The 20,896-nt window shown below is 42.4% G+C and overlaps 1 protein-coding gene across 4 annotated transcripts in view; it reads left to right on the forward strand.

Annotated features, from left to right (window-relative positions):
* The window catches only part of ESRP1 (epithelial splicing regulatory protein 1), a 36,784-nt gene that overhangs the window by 738 nt on the left and 15,150 nt on the right, over nt 1–20,896 (forward strand). For 2 of the 4 annotated variants that reach the window (XM_074577440.1, XM_074577443.1), the window contains exons 2-12: nt 143–271; nt 1,146–1,259; nt 3,363–3,477; nt 11,708–11,806; nt 11,904–11,958; nt 13,986–14,096; nt 14,189–14,321; nt 14,405–14,447; nt 15,912–16,213; nt 17,737–17,955; nt 20,005–20,203. In XM_074577440.1, the coding sequence (XP_074433541.1) occupies nt 143–271; nt 1,146–1,259; nt 3,363–3,477; nt 11,708–11,806; nt 11,904–11,958; nt 13,986–14,096; nt 14,189–14,321; nt 14,405–14,447; nt 15,912–16,213; nt 17,737–17,955; nt 20,005–20,203 (1,519 nt within the window). The remainder of the gene's footprint in view (nt 1–142; nt 272–1,145; nt 1,260–3,362; nt 3,478–11,707; nt 11,807–11,903; nt 11,959–13,985; nt 14,097–14,188; nt 14,322–14,404; nt 14,448–15,911; nt 16,214–17,736; nt 17,956–20,004; nt 20,204–20,896) is intronic. The other 2 variants (XM_074577441.1, XM_074577442.1) reach the window with 2 other exon arrangements.

Genomic DNA, 20,896 nt, shown 5'->3' on the forward strand with positions numbered 1-20,896 from the left:
TACCGGCGGGGCAGCCCCAGCGCTGGGCCAGTGGTGGGTGCCCCGGGCTGGAGCAGGCTGTGGTGGAGGGTAGGGGACGGTGCTGTAGGTGGGGACCTCCAGCCTGGGGAGTTGACTTGCCCCTCCTCTGTTTTCTCTGGAGCTGGGGCACCTGCATGACGTGCTGGTCCGGCCTGACCACCCGGAGCTGACGGCTGAGTGCCAGGAGATCACCCAGGTGGATGCGGAGAGCTTGGCACTGGCTCCACCGCTGGAGCAGGCATTAAGACAGGTGATACCCCATAACCAGCTGCTGGGCGCTGGTCTCCCTTGGGGGCTTCCCGGTTGGGTAGAGGCAGTGTTATCATCCATTTATCCCTTCCACCACCACCACTGGGGTAGTGGAGACTGGCATGGGGCACCACAGATATGTGGGCCGAGCAGCTTGGTCTGCGGTGAGCTTTGTGGGAGTTACTCCCTTGCCTTTTGCTCATTCACCTTGGGAGGGACTGAACCCCAAGAGAGGAAGGTCAGGGTCAGACATCCCCCTATTGTGGTCTCCTGCCATGCTGGACCCTGAACCTCAGCAGAAGGTGAGCCCCAATCAGTGTTAGAAGAGGCCAAGTTTAGGTGCCTCCTGAAAAGGCTGGGTGGTGGCAGGCCCTGTTAAGGCTGTGGCGGCTCATCAGTCCTGGGAAGGAGACGGTACTGAAGCCTCTAGATAAACAGGGAAGTGTTCGTGATTCTCATTGAAGGCAGGGCTGAAAGCCTGTCTCCTTTACAATACGCGTGAGTGCCCTGCCTGAAAGGCTCTTTCTTTGCCTCAGCGCTCTGCAACCAGCTTTACAACTCCTTGCAGTGCTCTTGCCAATGCTCCTGGAAAATGATTTTTTTCTTCTGCGATGTGGGCTCTCTGTGTGGCCACCTCTCGTTAGAAGTGGGGGAAAGGGGCAATTTCCTTGTGAAGATAGTTATCATGAAAAGTGCTCGTGTACTTAGCTAGCATGAAACAAATCTACAGAAGTGAAGGGACTAGGCTCATACAGAAATGGATTCCCGCTCCATGTTCCCACTGCCTAGGAATAGCATGTTACCAACTGATGACACTGCCTAGCACAGCCACTGATGTCTTTTACATGTATGTCTTTTGTTGTTCCTGCTTTCAGTTTAATCAGTCCGTGAGCAATGAGCTGAACATTGGTGTAGGTACTTCCTTCTGTTTCTGTACTGATGGACAGTTGCACATTAGGCAGGTTCTGCACCCTGAAGCTTCCAAAAAGGTATGTAGTTGTAGCTAAAGTTTGACTCTTGGCGTGCTTTATATAATTTCTTGCAAAACTGATCAACTTGTTTTTAGTATGAGGATGCCTCCACACAACCATAGCACAAACATCGCTCATATGTTAATATGCTTACCAGACTAAAGAGTTTGTCCATGTGGAAGGCATAGACAGTGTCCTGTGTTAATGTATCCCTGAGATGCCTTTTTAAGTTAAATCACGAGGAACATTTTCTTAGTTAAGTGTTTGAGAAAGGAGCAATGCATTGACAGAGTACTTGTAGCTCCTCCTAGTAGCTGTAGGAGCTACTAATGGGTTAATGAGTGGGAATTTGGAAGTGTTGCCAAATAGCTAACCACCTTAATCATAAAGTGCCTTTTGAAATTTTACATTCACCTTTAGCTTCAGCAAATTTCAATCTGTGTGTATTCAGTTGACGCTTCAAGGGCGGTGCTCATATTTGTAAGGAGCTGAACAGTAGTTTGAGGCAGGCTATGAGTGATGACTAGTCCCATAGTCTACAGTTTTCTATATCTTTGGAGTTGCCAAATCGTTAAGTGTTGTGATGACCGGCCTACTTTTCACTAGTGATAGTGTTGCAGCCATATGCCGAGTCTCTAGTCCTGAAATAACTGCTTCAATATTAATAAGATATTGTTTTGTGGTTTGCTGTGAACATGCATTGCTCTGAGCTGTTCTGCTCCTCTCCTTGCAACTGATCTCTGTGCTTATCGATTTGCTGCTCTGTGCTACCCATAGATTAAGCAAACCAGATGCTTATGAGACCTGTAATAGTTCTTTGGTGAATACCCTAATCCTGAGGTTGGGGTGGGGGATCACTAAAATCCAGATAGGCAGAAATTACTAGGCTCTTGAGAATATATTTATTTCTTTTAAGATGCCCAGTCTGAATCAATCTAGCAGCTCACTGGTATTCAGAGAATGAATTGGCATCAACTGTTCCAATTGAATGTCAGTGAAGTACAGAACCTGATCTCTTGTTGGGGAAGAAAAATAGCCATGCTAAAACTAGATCAGGAAATCTTGGCAAGCACAACCGCATTTTCATGAGTTTGTCTTTAAAGAGTATCGTTTGCCTAATGCACCTGTCCGTGTGCTAAGATAAACCCTCATGTTGTCAAAGTAGAACTTGTTTTAGAACCTAAACTTCTTTCTCTGGGCTCCCTAAATGTGCTTTCATGCATCCTGCCATTCTGTTATAATGCTAAGATGCCAACTAGTTGTTAAATCATGGAAAGACCTTACTTTCTAGAGAGGCACTGCAGGCAACAGCCAGCCAAGTAGAATATGAAGTATTGTGTCTGTGGGGAAGCTCTGGGATGAAGAGCTAACTGAAAGAGTAGGGGTTTGTGTTGGTTTAAACAGCTGCCCCAAAGTCTTCTCCGTGTCTTCTCCTTCTCACCCCACAAAAAAATTAAAAGCATGTGCTAGATGTAGTGGTGGGGCAAAAGGGGTTTTATTGACTTCCAGTGGGCTACATAAGTTGCTCCTGGCTTCGTATGCTGCAATTAAAGCCGTTACCACGCATAGACTTGACAACCTCTGCCCCATATCAAACCCTCATCTGCATGCAGTTGGGTGGGTTTTGTTGTTGTTTACTTTTTATTTTATTAAGGGAATAAATATTTAAAGTGTGACTATTCTCTGAAAACTCAGCCTTGACTATAAAGCAAAACGTCTTCTGCTAGTCTTGCAAAATTTGCTTGGCTCCATCAACTGAACTGAATGCCCTCTGGCTTTTTGCAGTTAAAATTGGAATCAAGAATTGATGATAAATGTTGCAATAGCAGAAGTTTGCTCTTCTACGTATATATTGGATTTGAGGCGCTAGTAATAATAGTAAATGTTTCTCTGGCAGTGAAAAAGCACATTTCTCTTTAAACTATGTAGAGAGGAAGCTGCTTAAGCAAAAAAGTTTATAAACATACTTATGTGGCTATAAAGAGCTATGTGAGTTTCTGTGTAGCAAAAGCTGTTTGTGTTTCCTGCCCATTATAAGACAATCGTTAGAAAGTTTGGTATCTAAAGACAAAGTAGATTAAACTCGCCCTCGCTGACAGCAGTTACTTTGTCATTTTACAGAATATTTTACTGCCTGAATGCTTCTACTCCTTTTTTGACTTGCGGAAAGAGTTCAAGAAGTGTTGCCCTGGCTCACCCGAAGTCGGCAAACTCGATGTTGCAGCCATGAAAGAATGTATCCTTTTAACAGCGATGGTGTGCACTGCTGTTGCGGCTTTGGCTGAATTTTAGGACAGAGATGCGTGAGTAATGCTGGCAACACGTGTGTAGGGGCGGTATAACTTTAATAAGTGACTCGTAGCTGTACTGAGCTTTCTCACAAACATAAAGATAAAAACATACGAGGATGCATGCTCCCATGGGAAAAACCCTGTATTTTTTTCTTGATTTTTATACATTTTCTTTGCTACCTTTTTAGTTTTGTCTCTTTAAACACCACAGTTTAGTGTAACTGGCACGTTTGTTCAAAATGCTGACACAAACCCTAACATTAAATTTGTGAGGCTGCTCATTGCATCAGCAAGATATTTAGTTTTTAATTTTTTTTAGGTAAGAGTGAATGTTGGGAGTCCATCTACATTTTTAGGAGGGGGAATTGTTATTCCTGCTGTGAACTTGTAGTGAATCTTTGATTCAGGAGTAGACCTAGGGTAGGGATGCGGTTGGCACGCGTGGTATTCAGTCTCATGGGAGCTGTACATGTTACACCTTGCAAGGTGCAGCTGGGCTGGCAATAAGATGCAGTCAGTTTCCATTTTTAGTGATAGGGATGTCTAAAATTACTTTCTGAGTAGTTTTAAGTGGTCTATAACCTAGTCCTGTCTGGCTCTTTACTAGTGTTAGCTCGGTTTTGTTTGCGTGCCATGTTCAATTAATTACCAGAGATGAAACTGGGGCTGTGAATTATTTGGCTGTGCCTTCCCCCTTGCTTCCCTGGCAGTTTCCTCCTGCTGCAGGCTCCAGTCCTCATCTCAAACGTACTCACCAACATGGAAAACACTTGACTTCCCTACTGACCTATTGAAGCAGTGACCACAAGAGCTAGCTAGCAAGAAGGGATAAAGGAATTTAAGAGTATTTTTTTAAATTTTTTTTTTTTACTAGTGGTTGCTGTTGTTTTTAATAACTTTTTTCCTCTGACTAACTTATTGCGTCCATCAAGTAGTTGCCATTAAGAGCTGGTATTTTTCAGACTCAAAAGTCTGTGGCTTCCGAATTATTTTGGCCTTTCACTGCCAGACTAGTATTGCCTGGGCTTTGTACCTGTGTCGAGGAGCATAAAATGTCTATGTATGTGTGGATATTTTTTTGTGTGTTTGTGTTTATTCATAAGATTGAATGCTGGAGGCTGTCTGCTCTGTTTTGCCATCTGCAAATTAAGATTAATCTCCCTTTGTGAAGGGGCAGAAGTCGTTTCTCCTCCTACTCTGAAGCAAAGCGGTATGCTTAGGGCAGCAGTGTGAATTTTTGTGTAGAAAAGCGAAATAAATGCTTGTGTTGCATAATCTAGAAGCTGGATGATGAAGACTTCTTAAAATTATGGTCAAAAATGCTTTGACATGAGCTGGAGAAGTTAGTTAAAGACAATGAGCTACTTCGGCTGCTTTGGAGAGATGCCTTTGCTTTCTCCTCGTGTGAATGTCTGGTGGTACGTCTTGTCACTGAGGAATAGTTGTACGCCTGTAGCCACCTGGAGGGTCACCGGTCAGCTAAGGCACAGTGACAGGCTGTGTGCTCCCCGCCTGCTGGGAGAGGGGAGCAGACCACCCTGCGTTACCCAGCTGTCAGGAAGCCCCTAAAGAGTCAGTTCCATCTGTGGGGGGTTTTGGCAGTTGCCAACAGTATTTCCTCTGAGTTCCTAGAGGCTTGGTCAGTCTATCCAAACGCTCTCGGCTTGAGTCCGAATTCTGCATCCAAGTCTTAAGGGATATAAACATCAATAACTTCATTCTGGTTTTATATTAACCTTTGTGGTTTGTCTTGTTTTGTAACTGTTCGGGGTAGAGGATGCAGAGACCAAAAAGGTAAAATAACTTGTCTTCTTTTTATTGGCAAATATGATAACTTTCTTTCTCCTCACCTTGCTGAAATGTGCCAACTTAATCTGTCCGTAGTGTCAGAATCTGTATAAATTAATTGCACTTGGAGAGTTTGGACGTGCTTGGGATTAAAAAAAAAATAATTTCTTGAAGCAGGTGCTAAGTCTAAAGACTAGTTCAAACACTTCTGTGCAGAGATTTTTTTTATTATTATTTTTTCCTCCATGGAAGCAGGACAACTACTTTCCTCTTGAGACAGTTATGTAGCAAAGAAAACAAAATGTCTAAGTGAAAAGTAACTTGGATTAGAAGTGGATATGCTGTGGCGGGGGACACAGAAACAAACGGAGTAGGTTGAAATGAAGTTGCAGATTGTTGTGCAGGGTCTGACCAACTGTTGCTATTCTTGTAGAAAGTGCAGATTTTCCACGCCATGGCTAAAGGGGCTGCATGAGGGGAATCTTCCATGATTCGTGCCATACAAACTATACTGGGCCAGGTTCATTAGCATTTGGTGGGGCTAGAAGGTTTTGGCTTAGAGGTAGGGTACTGACTAGAGATGCAGAAGAACCACATTTGCAAACTGGCAGGAGCAGAATGATTTATTTTTTTTTTGAGGGGGAGGGGGGCACATCCCTTCATGTACTTATATCTCCATTTACCTGCATGTAAGATGGTTGTGATTAGTGAGAAGAAACCTGTGATATGAAGGAGTTGGGAAAGCTGGGTATTATTGTACAGTCTGCTAAAAGCTTTCATTTTGAAGGGTAATGTTTGATTAAACAACAAATTGTAGGCAAATGGGGAATGTACCCTATTGCTCCCAACAGTCAGGAAGATAAATTCCTACTGCACAATCACTCAAGATACATATTCCAGTGTATAACACACACTGGATAGTTGGTGCTTTGCTATGTATTTCTTGCAGCCAAGGCAAGCACAATCTTGAAAAAAAGAGAATCCAGATATTAAACCAAATAATTGGCTGGGTTATTCTTCCTCTAGAAAGCAGTAATGGGACTTAAATCTTGGGGAAAAAAAATAGAGATATTAAACTGAATAATTGGCTGGGTTATTCTTCCTTTAGAAAGCACTTATGGGACTTACTGTTTCAGCAAACTACTTGAAGTTGTGTAGTACAGTGAAGCCATTCCAAATCCAAGAGCTCAGGTGAAAGCTTTACATTCTCCCCTCTCCCCCCTACTCAAGAAATTACACTTTTCATGTAAGAACAGCCACTGATTTCTTTTAATTCAAGGTAAGGAAATGTTTAAAATGCCATGAAATTTGGGGGACTGAGGAAGAACTGAGACTAGTTGTAACTGTTATCTGTGAGTGCTACCACTGCCTAACTTACGGTCTCAGACCAGTTTTTGGTGGAGGAGACAGTCTCCTGGCAGACTTTCTTTAGTCAGTATTGTGTAAGAGTTGACAGCAGGACAATAATGAGAAATATCGAGTAACAAAAAGAACTTGAGAAGCGATCATGTTCCGGCAGAGAAAGGAACTCAGGTCTGTCGAAATCTCTTTTTTTTAAAACATGTGTAAGTGTACAAGAGGAGCAGGGTTGCTCTTGCACCCTCTCTACCTCCCATACTTGCTGCACTTCTTGATTTGCAAAGCTTGCCGAGCCAGTTTTCATCGCTGTGAGTGCCTTCAGGGTGGAGTGAACAAAGCTTGCATGACTATTCCCATTCGGTCTGAAGAAGACTCATCCTTTGCCTCAAGATAGGGTGTGCAGGAGCCATTAAATGGCAAATAGCTCTTGCTTCCTCCAGTGCAGGGTTTGCTCCACTCGCTTCTGAACTGGCTTTGTGAGGATAACTCCTTACTAGGAGTATCTGCTGGATGTTGTCAGTAGAAACACAGGTGTACTTCAGCCTGCTTCATGTGCTGGAGAAGATCCGGATACTGCAATACCGAAACTTGGTTTTGTGTTTTGTTTGAGGTTTTTTTTGGTTGTTTTTGTTTTTGTTTTTTTTGAGCTGCGTGTCTTTAAAACGATGATGTGGCGCACAGTTATAAACAATAGTGTTTAACTCTGGCAATAAAAAGCCCATTATTGGGTAATACCTGAGAATCTTGCATATTGCTATTTGTATTTCCTGTGCTAGTACCCAGGAACTGGGTAATATCAGATTACCTTTATGCAAAGTAGTATTTAAAAAGATATAATCTTCTGTCTGGAGAGATTTAAACAGAACAAAGGGGGAAGAGGATCAGCGCAGAATACAATTGCAATACTAGTTCATGTCATGTCATCTCAGAACTAAGTTAGTTTGGTATTTCTTTTGCCATAGTTAAGAAAGGAGTGGAGAGACTGAGAAATGGAAGACAATGGGAGGGAAGAAGTCCTGGAGGGCACTGGCAGTGGGTGAGGCTGGGGTGATGAATCTGAGGAAAAGATTTAGAAACTTCTTTCATATTATACAGGCACCCCTGATATAGAATATGCCCCCCCTCCCTTACTAACTTGCTGAGCGTTGCAGGAGGTGGTACTGCAGCTACGCAGCAAGATTAAGAAGTTCCTTGTTTCCCATCCTGCCTTGTTATTTGGGAGTGTCATTTAGAATATATGTGTGCATGCTATTGCATATAGTAGCTTTAGAAAGGCAGGTCTGTTTTCTAACACATCATTAAATGTGAACTTCGATTCATCCACTGCAATCAACTCTTTCCAATTGTCCAGGAGAGGCAACCTTTAAATATCACTGTACGCAAACACGTGTGATCTCCTATCCCTTCACAGAACAAGGGGTGGGTTTTATAAAGACTATTCCATTAAAAACTTTTTCCCAAGTCTCCATAATTTCTAGTACCTTTGTTCATAGGAGTCCATCCGTATGTAGTCCTTCTTATTCATTAGAATTCAGGTTTTCACTTAGTTAACGTTATTATTAATGCACTCCTTACATACGCAGAAAGCCATCAATTTTCTTCTTCAGTCTTACCTAAATGCCTTGCTTCTAGCTAATCGGAGGCGAACGTGTGAGCTATTTCTCACTCCTGCTAATGTTGAAGATTTTCTTCCTCCCCTCCCACTGTGTTTGTATTAATCTAGAGTTCCTTGGCACAACTGTCTCCCCGTGTCTGAACACCTGGTACCAACTTCTGGCAGCATTAGGGCGTTTTTAGGAACTATCTCCTGTTAATCAATGTTGTCAATGAAAATGTTTTCTGAAGAAAATGAACGTAGAGTGGGGGAGTTGTTTGTTTTCCCTTGTGTGATAGTCTTGCTTCAAATTTCCCAGCTCCTTCACGCTGCTGCATTCCCCTCTCCAGCGGCTGATGGCTTGTAGGGATCTCTGGCTCTGCAAAAAGGAAATATTGAAGTGTCTCTTCAGTTTTAACAGTACAGTCTAACAGCCAAGCGCATGTTTCTGTGCATGTGCCCCTGCTGTAATAGCTATTGGAACTCCTGCCCAATTTCTCTTGACTTTCACAGAGGAAAGATTAAAAAATGGTCAGGCAGGACCAGGGTTCCAATACCTGTGTCTTTAGCAGCTTCTGATTCCCTGGATGGGCAGTGGAGACTCGGCACAAGCACAGCGTGGAGCTGTGAGATGCTGCAGGGGGAAGGGCGTCAGGAAACGGAGGAGAAGCACTTCTCTGGTACACAAGGTGCCCAGAAACATCCGTGTGGTGCTAGTTAAGCCCCATCTCTGCAAGGGAGTCTGTCTGTGGAGTATTTTTCTTTCAACCCCCCTTCCTCAGGGGGCAGGGGAGGAAATAAGCTTGAGCGTACAGCTTGGGAAGAGATACGCCAATGAAGAAGATTCTTGTTGTCATAAATACCGATAGTCTCTCAAACTGTGCTTTAGGGTTTTTGCATGTGGTTTGCTCAGGATTTTGAGCTTGGTTTTTAAGAAAACCATTTCATATTCTCACTGGTTTTCTACAAAGATACCAGGAGGGAGGGTAATGGCAAAGGCTAGCAAACTGTATTTAGTCAAGCAGTTGGAGGGGAGGGATAACTCGTTGAAGTTTTCTTTTTTTTAAACTATGATAATTCACTTAAACTTCAAATGTTCATGTCGCCATCCTCTCGCCTTCTCTACTCCAATGCATACTTAACACCAACAAAGCCTCAAAATCAAATTAGCCTCAAAGTGTATTGTGTTGGCATGGCAGCTTTCCTTTTCTTGGTGTGGAAGAGGAGTTCATTAATTCAGTTGAAATTATTTTTCATCTCTGTCCTGGTTTGAGGTAAAACAGAACTGATTTTCTGCTCAGTAATTTTACTTTGCAGCCAGGCATCTTCTAACTATCTGGACCCTCTGAAATTAACAGCATATTGTCCAGGTGCTGTTTGCTCCCAGAGAGATAAGACCCGATTGTTCTAATTTATGCAGAGAGGCTCCTGCTTATACTTATTTCTCTAACAACCAAGGTCAGCTAACTTTATTTGCCCCGTTGGAGGGTCAGAAGTGGAAAAGCGTAGAGGGGTCCCACCTGCAGGGAGAAGCAGACAGGACAGGTGACCCAAAATTGACCAACAGGGGTATACAGCTCAGTATAAAAGCTGAGGGATCAAAGTGGTCAGGCCCTTTCTTCAATGGCTGTGTCAGAGGAGGACTCTGTCAGTTCATCTGCGTTTGATCCCCATCCGTGCATTCATGAATCCAGTTCCAGTCTGGGACTTCCCCAGTGCCTGCTGGTGATGAGATCGTCATCCTGGTTGCTCGATACTGGTTTTGTATATATTGTAATAATTTTTCATTATTTTCTTTTTATTATTTTATTAATATTTCATTAGCTTAGTTTCTTTTCTAAAATCATAATTCTCTTTTCTCTCTCTTCCTCCTTTCCCTTGTTCATTTCAGTGGTCAGTCCAGCCTAAAACATGACAATCTTGCAACAAGATACCAGTTAAATTTTAAAAACAGGTAAAAAAAAAATAATTTAAAAATCTGTTTTGTGGGTGTGACTTGCAGTCATACCACAAATAATAGGGAAAACTTTATTTCACAATGAAATTTGTGCTGCCTCCCCTGTTGATGAGATGATATGGCAAAGGTGGTGTGTGGAGTCTGTTTCTAACAGAAGCTGCTCTTCTGTTCCCTGCCCTTCAGGTAGGTGTCTGCCAACTCAAAATGTGCTCAGCTCTAGGTGGAGGAAGATTTTTTTTCTTTTAAGAGAGAAGACAGAGAAGCAGCTTTTGAACACCAAAATGCAGAATTTTGAGCATTTGAAATGTGTCTGATTGTAGGGGTTTTTTTGGGACGTGGGCAAATAGTTGGTGCATTTGACTGTTTTGAATGTCTTTCATTACTGTACCGCCAGCCAGGACAGGTCTTGTTTAAGAAACTCTTTCACTTTTGCTCTAAAGTCTTGATGCAAAGTGATAAGAGAAGTCAAAAAAGCAAGTCCTATTCCCAGACTGCTTTATTTCACTTCTTGTTCTGTTCTTGTTGGGCTTTCTTACCCTAAACTCATCAGAAAAGGAGATGTGAATGGAAAAGACCTTTTTAAAAATTTGCTTTATAAATGATGGAATAGAGTTGCGAGTAATCTTACAGTCCTCTAGCCTGGTGTGACAGAGGGACAAATATGATGGGAAGCAGGAGAAATACCATGGTAAACTCTGTTTCAAGTTGCACGTGCCATCTTTTTTTCACACAAGTTTAATAAGACTTCCTTTATGAAGGTGGGGTTTTTATGTGGTCATTCTATAGCCTGTCTTTCCAGGACAGAACACTTTCTCCCCTCCATTGGCAGGAGAGCTTATCCTTGCTATCATCTTCCAAAATCCTTCAGATCAAACTGTTTTGTCTCTTGGTTATATACAGTAGTGCACTCTTACCAGATTCTCAAAATGCTTCTGTGTAACAGCAAAAAAACCCCCGGGTTGTAACTTCTAATAGGCAAAGTTTAGACAAGGTGACATTTGTCAATTTTGTCGAAGTGGTGAGTAAGATATTTATTCTACTTTGGGATTACTTGTTCAAAAAGCATGTGGTATAACCCCCTGCTACTGGAGCTTCTAGTTAATGGTTTGCTTCTCCTCCTTCCCCAAATCTTCCCCTAGAGATTAAAGAAGATCTTAATTAAAGAGGACAGGACTCCAGTCTCTTCTGCATGCAAAAGTGTATCTGTCAAACATAAATAATGCATGAGCATATTAAATATATATGTTCTTATTATGGGGTCTCATGTCCCCAGGCACTTTCTGGAGTGACCTCACGCTCCCGCAGGTGGCAGTAGTTAGAGGCCAAGCAGAACAGCTAATGTATCCCAGCAGGAAAATGGATTAAATCTTCCCCTGAGAAGCAACTTACCAGCAAGGATAACATGAAAGCTTGTTGCTGTAGCAGGAAGCCAATTAGAAATCTGTTTGGTAATGATTGACTTAACTCCAGCATAAAGATTTAAATCTTGACAAGAACAGTCCAGCATTTCCCTATGGAGCCTCTCAAGTTGAAGATATGGGGAATATTATTTTAACACTAATATCTGAACCATATAGTAAGTGATTATTGCTTTCTTGTTTTGTTTGGGGTTTTTTTCCTGCCTCTCTTTTATGCTGAGGAAAAAAGAAAATAACTCGTACTGTATTTCATAGATCACAGATTTTCAGATCCAGAAAGAGTGAACTACAAATTTGAAAGTGGGCCTTGGTAAGTACCTTCTTCCTCTTCTTGCTGCGACCCCCCTTTTTTTTTTTTGCCCAAGAGACTGCTTAAATAAGCTGTACTTCTCTGTATTCTAAATTTGCGAATAGCTGTTCCCATTATTTTTATTTATCTTGCCACTGCTGTGGGAATAAATTAGATGCTTTAAGTGGGAAAGGGAACGGATCTTCTGTGATCAGATGCAAGCCAGTTTTCTTGCTAGGCTTCAGTGTTGCCTGTTAGCTGCTGGTAGTTCTGGGTTCTGCTAATAAGTACTTATAATGGGTGTTAAGTGTGCTGTGCTATTAACAAAAGAACATAAGCACTTTGCAGAAGTAAGCCTATTGGTGCTAACTCTTATACTTTTCCTGCAATTTGCTTCACAGTTACTGAATACACTTAATGATTACTTTTTTTTTTATGAGGAAGAAACATTTCCATAAAGACACTGTGTTACAGTAAATTGCTTAAGCTACGATGATTGTCTTCTCTCCAAATATGTTTCAAACATAAAGCTTTATCTACACTTTATCTACATTTGTTGTGTTGTTGTTGGTTTTGTTGTTTGTTTTTTTTTTAAATCCTAGAATCACAGAATGGTTCGGGTTGGAAGGAACCTTAAAGATCATCCAGTTCCAACCCCCCTGCCATGGGCAGGGACACCTCCCGCTAGACCAGGTTGCTCAAAGCCCCATCCAGCCTGGCCTTGAACACTTCCAAGGATTGGGGCAAACATAGTCATGCATTTATTTGTGCAAATACAGATTTTTCTCAGTGGTTTGCTGGACACTCCCTCTGCATATCACAAGAGGCTGGTGTTAAAGTGACCTTACTTAGATTCCCATCTTGCATGAATATTTACCTCCCCTCTTCCAGATTAAGGAACTGTCATGATGGTAGATGATGTTCACACTTCTGAGCCAGAAGGAACAAGAAAAGAATGCAACAATATTGGCAGAAAGTACCCAGTGAGATCAGTTCAAGGGTTATTTTTTAGCATCATTCTAAGCTTTTTCCCTTTCACCAACAAAATTCTGTGACAAAGTGGAAGATTCCCATCTTATTTGTGATAGTGAGAAGTATAGAATTAGCAGGTGGGCGGGAACAGTTTGGGGCAGACACCCACAGAAAGGCCACCTGAGAAATTAAAATTTAAGCAAGAAACATGACCTTTCTACAACAGGACATACCACAGCCCTTTTGTACGAGGGAGTCCTCTGCTGCTGAACAACATTTCATCTGCTTAATCAATCCCATAGTCTCTTCTGTGCAAAAACCTGTCCTTGCAATAGCTAGAAAGGCAGCCTTGGGTAGCTGTAAGTGTTTTGTTCTACGTGGCACTTTTAACATGTAAGAGAACAAAAGAGACTGCGGTAATGACCAATTAAACCTGGCTTTTTGTGGCTGAGCTATTCCCATGCTAAGCAGCCAATGTAGCCTGTAGCTATATTAGTCTGTAGAAGCACAGTGATGGCCTGAACAAGAAATGTTCAGGCTAAAGTCTTTGGGCAGGAGTCCTCTGTGTGCCGAGTATAACCTTGAACAGATTTGGTCTTGGGCTGTGACTGGCTCTTCCACACTGTCACAGTATGGATAATAAGCACTAACCTCAGTTACATCTAACTGCTCCGCTTCAGCTTCCACTTAGCTGAGATTAGAATAGCAAGCTTAATTTTATACCAGTAACTGTTCAGACAATGGAGAAGCACAAACCGTTGCTATGTCAGGAGTGGGGAGTAAATTGGAAACACGCTCAGAGAGACGAGAGTTCAAGGGGCAAATGTGGTGAAGCAGGAAAGGGGAGCTGGGAAAGGGGCAGCTTAACAGAGCAGGTGTTCCCTGAGGAGAGACGTGTGCAGTGGCTTTGGATGGTGGTGGCACTTAGCCCTCACTGCCCTGGCAGTGCCATCCCGTGGACATGGAACGGGGACAGAAGCCTGTCTCTGGAGCACAGGTGACAAGCAGGGAGGGTGGTGTGTGGTGGATGTTACGGGCAGATGTCACTGCATTAGTCCCGCTTTCTGTGCCTGCAGCAGCAAGATGGAACTCGTGGATGACAATGCTGTTATCCGAGCGAGAGGATTGCCGTGGCAGTCATCTGACCAGGACATAGCAAGATTCTTCAAAGGCCTAAATATTGCCAAGTTAGTAGCTCGGGATTTACCTCTACATTTGTAGTACTTTGTCTGTGTCAGTCATGGAGTTTTATCTCTCTCTTTTGATTTAAATCCCGCAGGGGAGGTGCTGCACTCTGTCTCAATGCCCAAGGTAGAAGGAATGGGGAAGCTCTTGTGAGGTTTGTAAGTGAAGAGCATAGAGACCTAGCACTACAAAGGCACAAGCACCACATGGGGAATCGGTACATTGAGGTGTGTGACACTGACTTTGAAATACTCCTCTCAACAGGGGTGCAAATAGCACGCCAATCACACGTTCTCTTTTCTTTCCGCAGGTATACAAGGCAACAGGTGAAGACTTCCTTAAAATTGCAGGAGGTAATTTTTAGGGAGTGAGAAGGGAGGGTTTGTTCCATCAGCATCTGTAACTTTTGGCTGTAAACTGCTCCTGTTGGATGTGGCCTTTCACTTTCTATATTTGAAGAAGTAGTTGGCTGGTGCGTTGATTACTATGTATTCTGCTAGCAGCAGTCCCAGGAGTTCCATGATTTATCTGTCCATCTTTCTCTTCTTGCCGTTTTCAAGCAGCCTGTCAAATAAGGATTTGATCAGGCAAGGTAATCTTGCATATGAACTTAATTTGTTAGGTCGTTGTCTTAACTGAAGGGACCTAAATGTTATTGATTACTGAAAAACAAAGCCAAAGTAGTTTTTCAAAACAATATGACTGCTGTTGCTGTGGAGACTTGCACGTAAAAGCAAGGAGATATCACAGTGTAAATAACAAGGGATTTATGGAACTGATTTTCTTCAAATCAAATCTTTGCCTCTGACTAAAGGGAGAGTTTAGGGGGAATGCTTATTTAAGGGGAATACTGGAATATTTGCATCCTTGAATTGAAAGGCCGCAAAACTTGCTCTACAAACTGTCCCATGGTCTCTTTTTGTCCCCTGTATGACTGCAAGCGTACAGAATTTGAGTTAAAATCCAATAAGCTGCTATGTATCTACAACACTACCTTAAGGTCCTTGTTGGTTCCTGATGGAGACTTGGTCTGGGGATTGTAAATGACTAACTGGGTGTCTGAGGTTGGTGTTTTAGAGTGGGAGAGGCTATTAAGCTGTCAAATAAATAGCTAATTGATAGGCTTGGTAATAATTATACCATTGGAAGTAAAGAAATTGCACACTGACACTGGGGAAAAATGGCGTATGTCTGGCACCACCACACCTCTTTGCATAATGAGCTAGCTGTAAGTGAAAGGACCATATTAAGATGTGAAGTTGGTTAGCATCTAGCTTTGGTTAGGGTGGTGTTATAAGTATGAACACCAGTAGTCTTCTAGAGATACTGAAAGTAGAATTGGCAGACTGACAACTTTATCAGGATAGGGTGAGATTCCTGAGCTGTTTTCAACATGCCCTTCCAACTTTCTTTCCCAACACAATGGTCTGGGTACTTAGTTATGGCTTCAGAGCATGCCAAAGGTATTCATAAGTTAGAAAGGTGAGGTGCACAGTAGCACAGACACTGCTCATGCAAGAGATTCACTGACTGTACTTTCCTTGGGCTCTGAACATTATGAGTACTTTCTGTTTTCCCTTTGAATAAAGAGGAGTCTTCCAAATGACGGAGTAACATTGTTAGACTGTAATGGGAAGTGTCCTATACCATATTTCTAGTTTATCAAAGTGGGACATCTTTTGCTGACGTTGGAGGCAAATGTTGTTCTACCTGCTCAAAAACCGACTGTGGGGAGGAGGAGGTAGCTGTGCCAGACTTGCTCATGACTTTATGTGGCTGCCTAGACTTAACTGCTTCTGTACTTCTTTTTGTCAAAGGCACTTCCAACGAGGTCGCGCAGTTCTTGTCAAAAGAAAACCAAGTGATTGTGAGGATGCGAGGTCTTCCTTTCAACGTAACAACAGAAGAAGTGTTGACATTCTTTGGCCAGCACTGCCCTGTAACAGGAGGAAAGGAGGGAGTCCTGTTTGTCACGTACCCTGACAGCAGGCCAACAGGGGATGCCTTTGTGTTGTTTGCCTGTGAGGAATATGCCCAAAATGCACTGAAAAAGCATAAGGAATTGCTGGGGAAAAGGTACATTGAACTCTTCAGGAGCACTGCAGCGGAAGTTCAGCAGGTGGGTGTAAAGCTTACAAACAGTGGCTTCTTGCAATCCAAACTCCTACATTGGAATAGAGTAGTGGAAGCAAATACTGCTTGGCCATGACTTGAAAGCTTCTGTTCTTTGACTGTTGCCGGAAAGAGTACTGTCTGAATCTCCATGAGGTTTTGCTCCTTCTAAATGTAAGATCTTACAGATGTTCTCCATCCTATATACAAACCTTCAGGGTTTTGGCTTCCAATAGCCTTGCAAAGAGCAGTTATAGCAGAAAGTGTATATGGGTCTAGTGCTTTACACTACAGATACTGGATTTGTCTAAGTCCAATGATGGTCTATTCAGGAGGAGGGTTAGCAACAATTCTTGAGCTAAAAGACTTATTTTTAGTCACTGGCACAGAAAACAGAGCTTTTTGATGTAGTTGTCATCTTCAGAGCAATGTATCTGAAGTGTCCTATGAATTGCCTCTAAAGGCAAGCCTTGGCCATCTTCTGCCAGCACTGGCTACCTAGCAGAGGATGGTAGGACTCTGAAACTAGGCCTGAAGAGTGCCCCATCTTGCATTAATGTGGCTTGATGGACTATTAATTGCAGTTATGCTGTCAGGGAAAGGAAGTAGGACTAAAAGGGTTGTGTATGTATGTCTCCAAAGATTTGTAGAGCTTCAGTTGGGGTCACTAACTTACTTCTAAACATGATTCTATGACGTGATGCAAATTATGGCTAACCAATAACATTGTAACCAGGCAATGGTGCAGCTCTGGTCCCCCAAATATACTGATATTTCAGTGCCTTGTTTGAAGGGTGACAGTAAGGATAAGAAGGCATAGCTGCAACACTCACTCTTGTCACTCTATTTTTCTCAAGTGCTCTCACAAGCTTCATTGTTTAGCAAAATCTTCTGACACCTGTATAAATGCAAATGAAACTTAATCTTGCTCAGAGAAAGTTACAAGGTAGTGATTGAATAGTCAGTGAACTCTTGACCAGGCAGGGGTTTTACTGTTAAAATTAGTAACAAAAAATCTCAAAGCATGACTCTGTTACAGATACTGTGTCTCAGTGACACCACCTATGTTACTTGATGGGCTATTGCATCTCAAGTCAGGGCTGTTTGGTAGTGAAATATGCTTCTAGTTTCCAGAATCTCCTAAAGTTTTGCAGAGGAGATGTTTTTTAGGTAGAAGTGCAACCATGGCTCTGTAAATGGTAGGATGTTTTGGGATATTTTAACAATAGAAGTACTGCAGAAATACAGGTTTTGTGCTCTAAGAGGTCTTCTGAGAACTGTGTAACAGTTCAAGTAAATTCTCCAAAACAAAATTATCTTTTTCAAGAAAGAATGATCCAAAGACTTACTTTGAAACATCTGCATTCTAAGCACTGCTGCTGTGGTTTAAGCCCAGGATCTTGCTCACTTGTTTCTTAAAATACTGTCCTTAGTGCAAACAGATGGCATTGGTGTTACATTCAGTTCCTCTGAGTTGAAGAATGAGTAAGGAGGCTTTCTGCAACCTCTCTGTTTTTCTGTTTCACACAGGTGCTGAACAGGTACTCTTCCACACCTCTCATTCCTCTCCCGACACCTCCTATTCTTCCAGTATTACCTCAACAATTTGTGCCTCCCACTAACGTCAGAGACTGCATACGTTTGCGTGGTCTCCCCTATGCTGCTACTATAGAGGACATCCTGGAGTTCTTGGGGGAGTTTTCTACTGATATTCGAACCCATGGAGTTCACATGGTACTGAATCACCAGGTTGGTAGTCACCATGTTTCTAGCCAGCCTGTGCCAACTGACTGTATATGCAAACATGGTCCTTCTGATGATGTCAGTAGGGAAGCACCTTTGGGATTGACACTAATGGCATTAATTGGCCTCCATCTCTCCTCTAAAAGCCTACTGGCAGTAGGCGAGTTGGCTTATTTGAACCCTGCTTCTACACTTGCTTTAGAGTGGTTTCTGTTACTGAGATCCGTATGCCTAAAGCTAGGCTACAATCTTGGAGGGGTTGGTGCTCCCAGAGCGGCAGCTGTGAGCCTGCACTGTTGGAGGCTTGAAGCTGAAGAGTTCCGCTCAACAGCGTGCATAACCTCTTTTGTACCAGGCGAGGAGTATCTTCAAAACAAAAGTGTAGGCAATGTTAGCTCTCAAAGGAGCGGTTTTCCTCTGCCGTGCTGAACAGTGTGCCTCAGGTATATTTGAGGACAAATGTGACTGCAGCCTTTTAGAGACAGGATTTCCTATGGCATGTCAGCAACTGAAGCTTTGGGTTTCCTCAACTGTGTCGTTGCTGTCTTTAAACAGTGACAGCTAAGCACCATGATTAACAGCTCATTGACACGGACAAACAGTCACATCTTTGCCATTGTTTTCTGGAAGCAGTTCCTACCAAAACTTTTTAGACAAAGGATTGTGCATTGTTGTGATTGCTTTTATCAGCATAATCTTGTGACTTTAGGAGGAGGAGATGGCAGCTCCTCTAACTCTATAGAGATTCCCTGACTGGTTGCACTGATTACACTGATTATTGTGGTATAAAAATGGTTCTAAAATTGTTTTCGTTAACACTAAACTGAAACTACTTGTCCTGGAGTAGGGCTTTTGTGTTTCAGAGGCGGGGGAGGAAGAAGGGACGATGGTTATTCCAGTACCCCTCTATCTAAAGAGATTCCTGTGTCCCTAAGAACTTCACCTAGCCAAGGCTGAAAACCTATAGGGAATGTGCAAAGCTGGGAGAGGCTAAGAAAAGATGTAGATGTTGAGGAACAAATAAGGGTTTACAGTAGCATCAGCCCTTGCCAGCAGTAATAAAAGAACCTGGAGGAAGAAACAGGGGTGGGTGGGTATGTGTGTGTACGGTCCTGAGGGCTGTCTGCCACCCCTGCCCAAAGCTGGCAGATGTTTTGGGTGGGTTCCTCCAGCCCCCAGATACTGCTTTTCCCTGACTACTAGATTTTTATCTTTCTGCATGCTCTCCCTACTCCCACCATTCCTAGTTTCAACCCTCTGATCGTGAACAACTGTGTAAAGGATGGTGATAAAGTTGTTCTTCCCTATGAAACTAGAAGAACTGGCCCAGAACTTAAGTTAGAGCCGGCTTCAGATCTCTACCTCTAGTTTTGGCTGCTTCAAGTCAGCAGCTGCATGTGGCTAAAATGACTCCTCTCAGTGGTGTACCCCACTCATTTATAGCTGTATATAAGGATGCTATTTCTTTTTTTCTCCACAAGCTCATACCAAGCCTCAGCTAGTACCCTCCTAAAACATTCCAGCCCATATGGTCCTTAACAAAATAAAACTTAAAAGAAAAAAAAATCGTGTAATATTTGGTACTTGACTGTATTTATCCTTGTATTTTAAAAATCACAGATACTAAATGTGGATTAGATCTTCCAGTTCTGCCTTCTTACTAAATAGGTGCTTTGAGATCTACTGTTACCAAAGTGCCCCTGAATTGTAGTCTCTCCCATAGGTGTCCTTATGTTTTAAATATAGAAGTAATGTGGCTCAAGTTACAACGTAGCTTAGTTGAAACAGGTAAATAAATACAATCAAGTTAGCGCAAGTTGAAAGAATGCCCATATGATGCAGCGGGCAGAGTGGGATTCCCGAGCAACAAGGGGGGAAACTTTAGGGAGGAGAGCTTAAACATTCTGATGGGTGGTAAGGATGACTGACTGTACTTGACTTTGGAGATGAATATATTTATGGATGAGGAGACAGCTTTTAACAACATAAATTACTACTTTGCTGCTACTTCATGGGAGCTCCAAAAATGTTTCTTTTTGTCTGCCTTGTTTGTAGGGACGTCCGTCAGGAGATGCTTTTATTCAGATGAAATCTGCAGACCGAGCTTTTCTGGCTGCACAGAAGTGTCATAAGAAGACTATGAAGGACAGATATGTTGAAGTCTTTCAATGTTCTGCTGAGGAGATGAACTTTGTATTAATGGGGGGCACTTTAAATCGAAATGGCTTGTCCCCGCCACCATGTAAGTTACCATGTAAGTTTTGCATGGGTCTTGCCAATACTCTACGCTATGTGCTGGTAGGTGTCGGAGCTGCTTTCTTGACTCTGATTCTGGTTCTTGGAAAGGAGTGCCAGATGGGGGTATTAAAATAAGGTCTTTTCATCTTAAATCACCAGCAGCTTGCAATCATTATTTTTCCCTTTGGTTGTGAATTGCTATGACTGAAAAACTACTTTAAAATTATTCTTGCTTTTCCAGTGGCAAACTTCCCCTGCCTCCCTTGGCCAGGGTGAGCCATGATTCTGAAAAGTAACTTGTAAGCCCTGCCTAGAGCTTAAAGAAGAGTTTCCCATTTAGACTGATTTGTATTTACATTTTTCATCATGATGAACATGTCAAGTAAAAGCTCTTCCCCTTTCACTTCCAAAACTTAATTTATGAAACCATTGGTAATACTCTCCCTGGGGACTTAACCACAAGTGTTCTGCCTATTGAACCCCTACTGACTGAACTCTTCCTTTGCTTTTTGTTGTTCCTACAGAATTGAGATTGCCTTTGTGGGAGGAAAATACATATAGCTTTGGCCTCAGAATTGCAGAAACTGTATTTCATATTAAATTATGCTCCTCAGAGCTACTAGGATGAATATAGACTTCTAGACAAATGTTTGGGAGAAATGCTGTAAGACTTTAAGGGCTGATTTACTAAGTATATGTGCCATATAAA

This window comes from Larus michahellis, chromosome 2, assembly GCF_964199755.1.
Source record: "Larus michahellis chromosome 2, bLarMic1.1, whole genome shotgun sequence".
NCBI lineage: Eukaryota > Metazoa > Chordata > Aves > Charadriiformes > Laridae > Larus > Larus michahellis.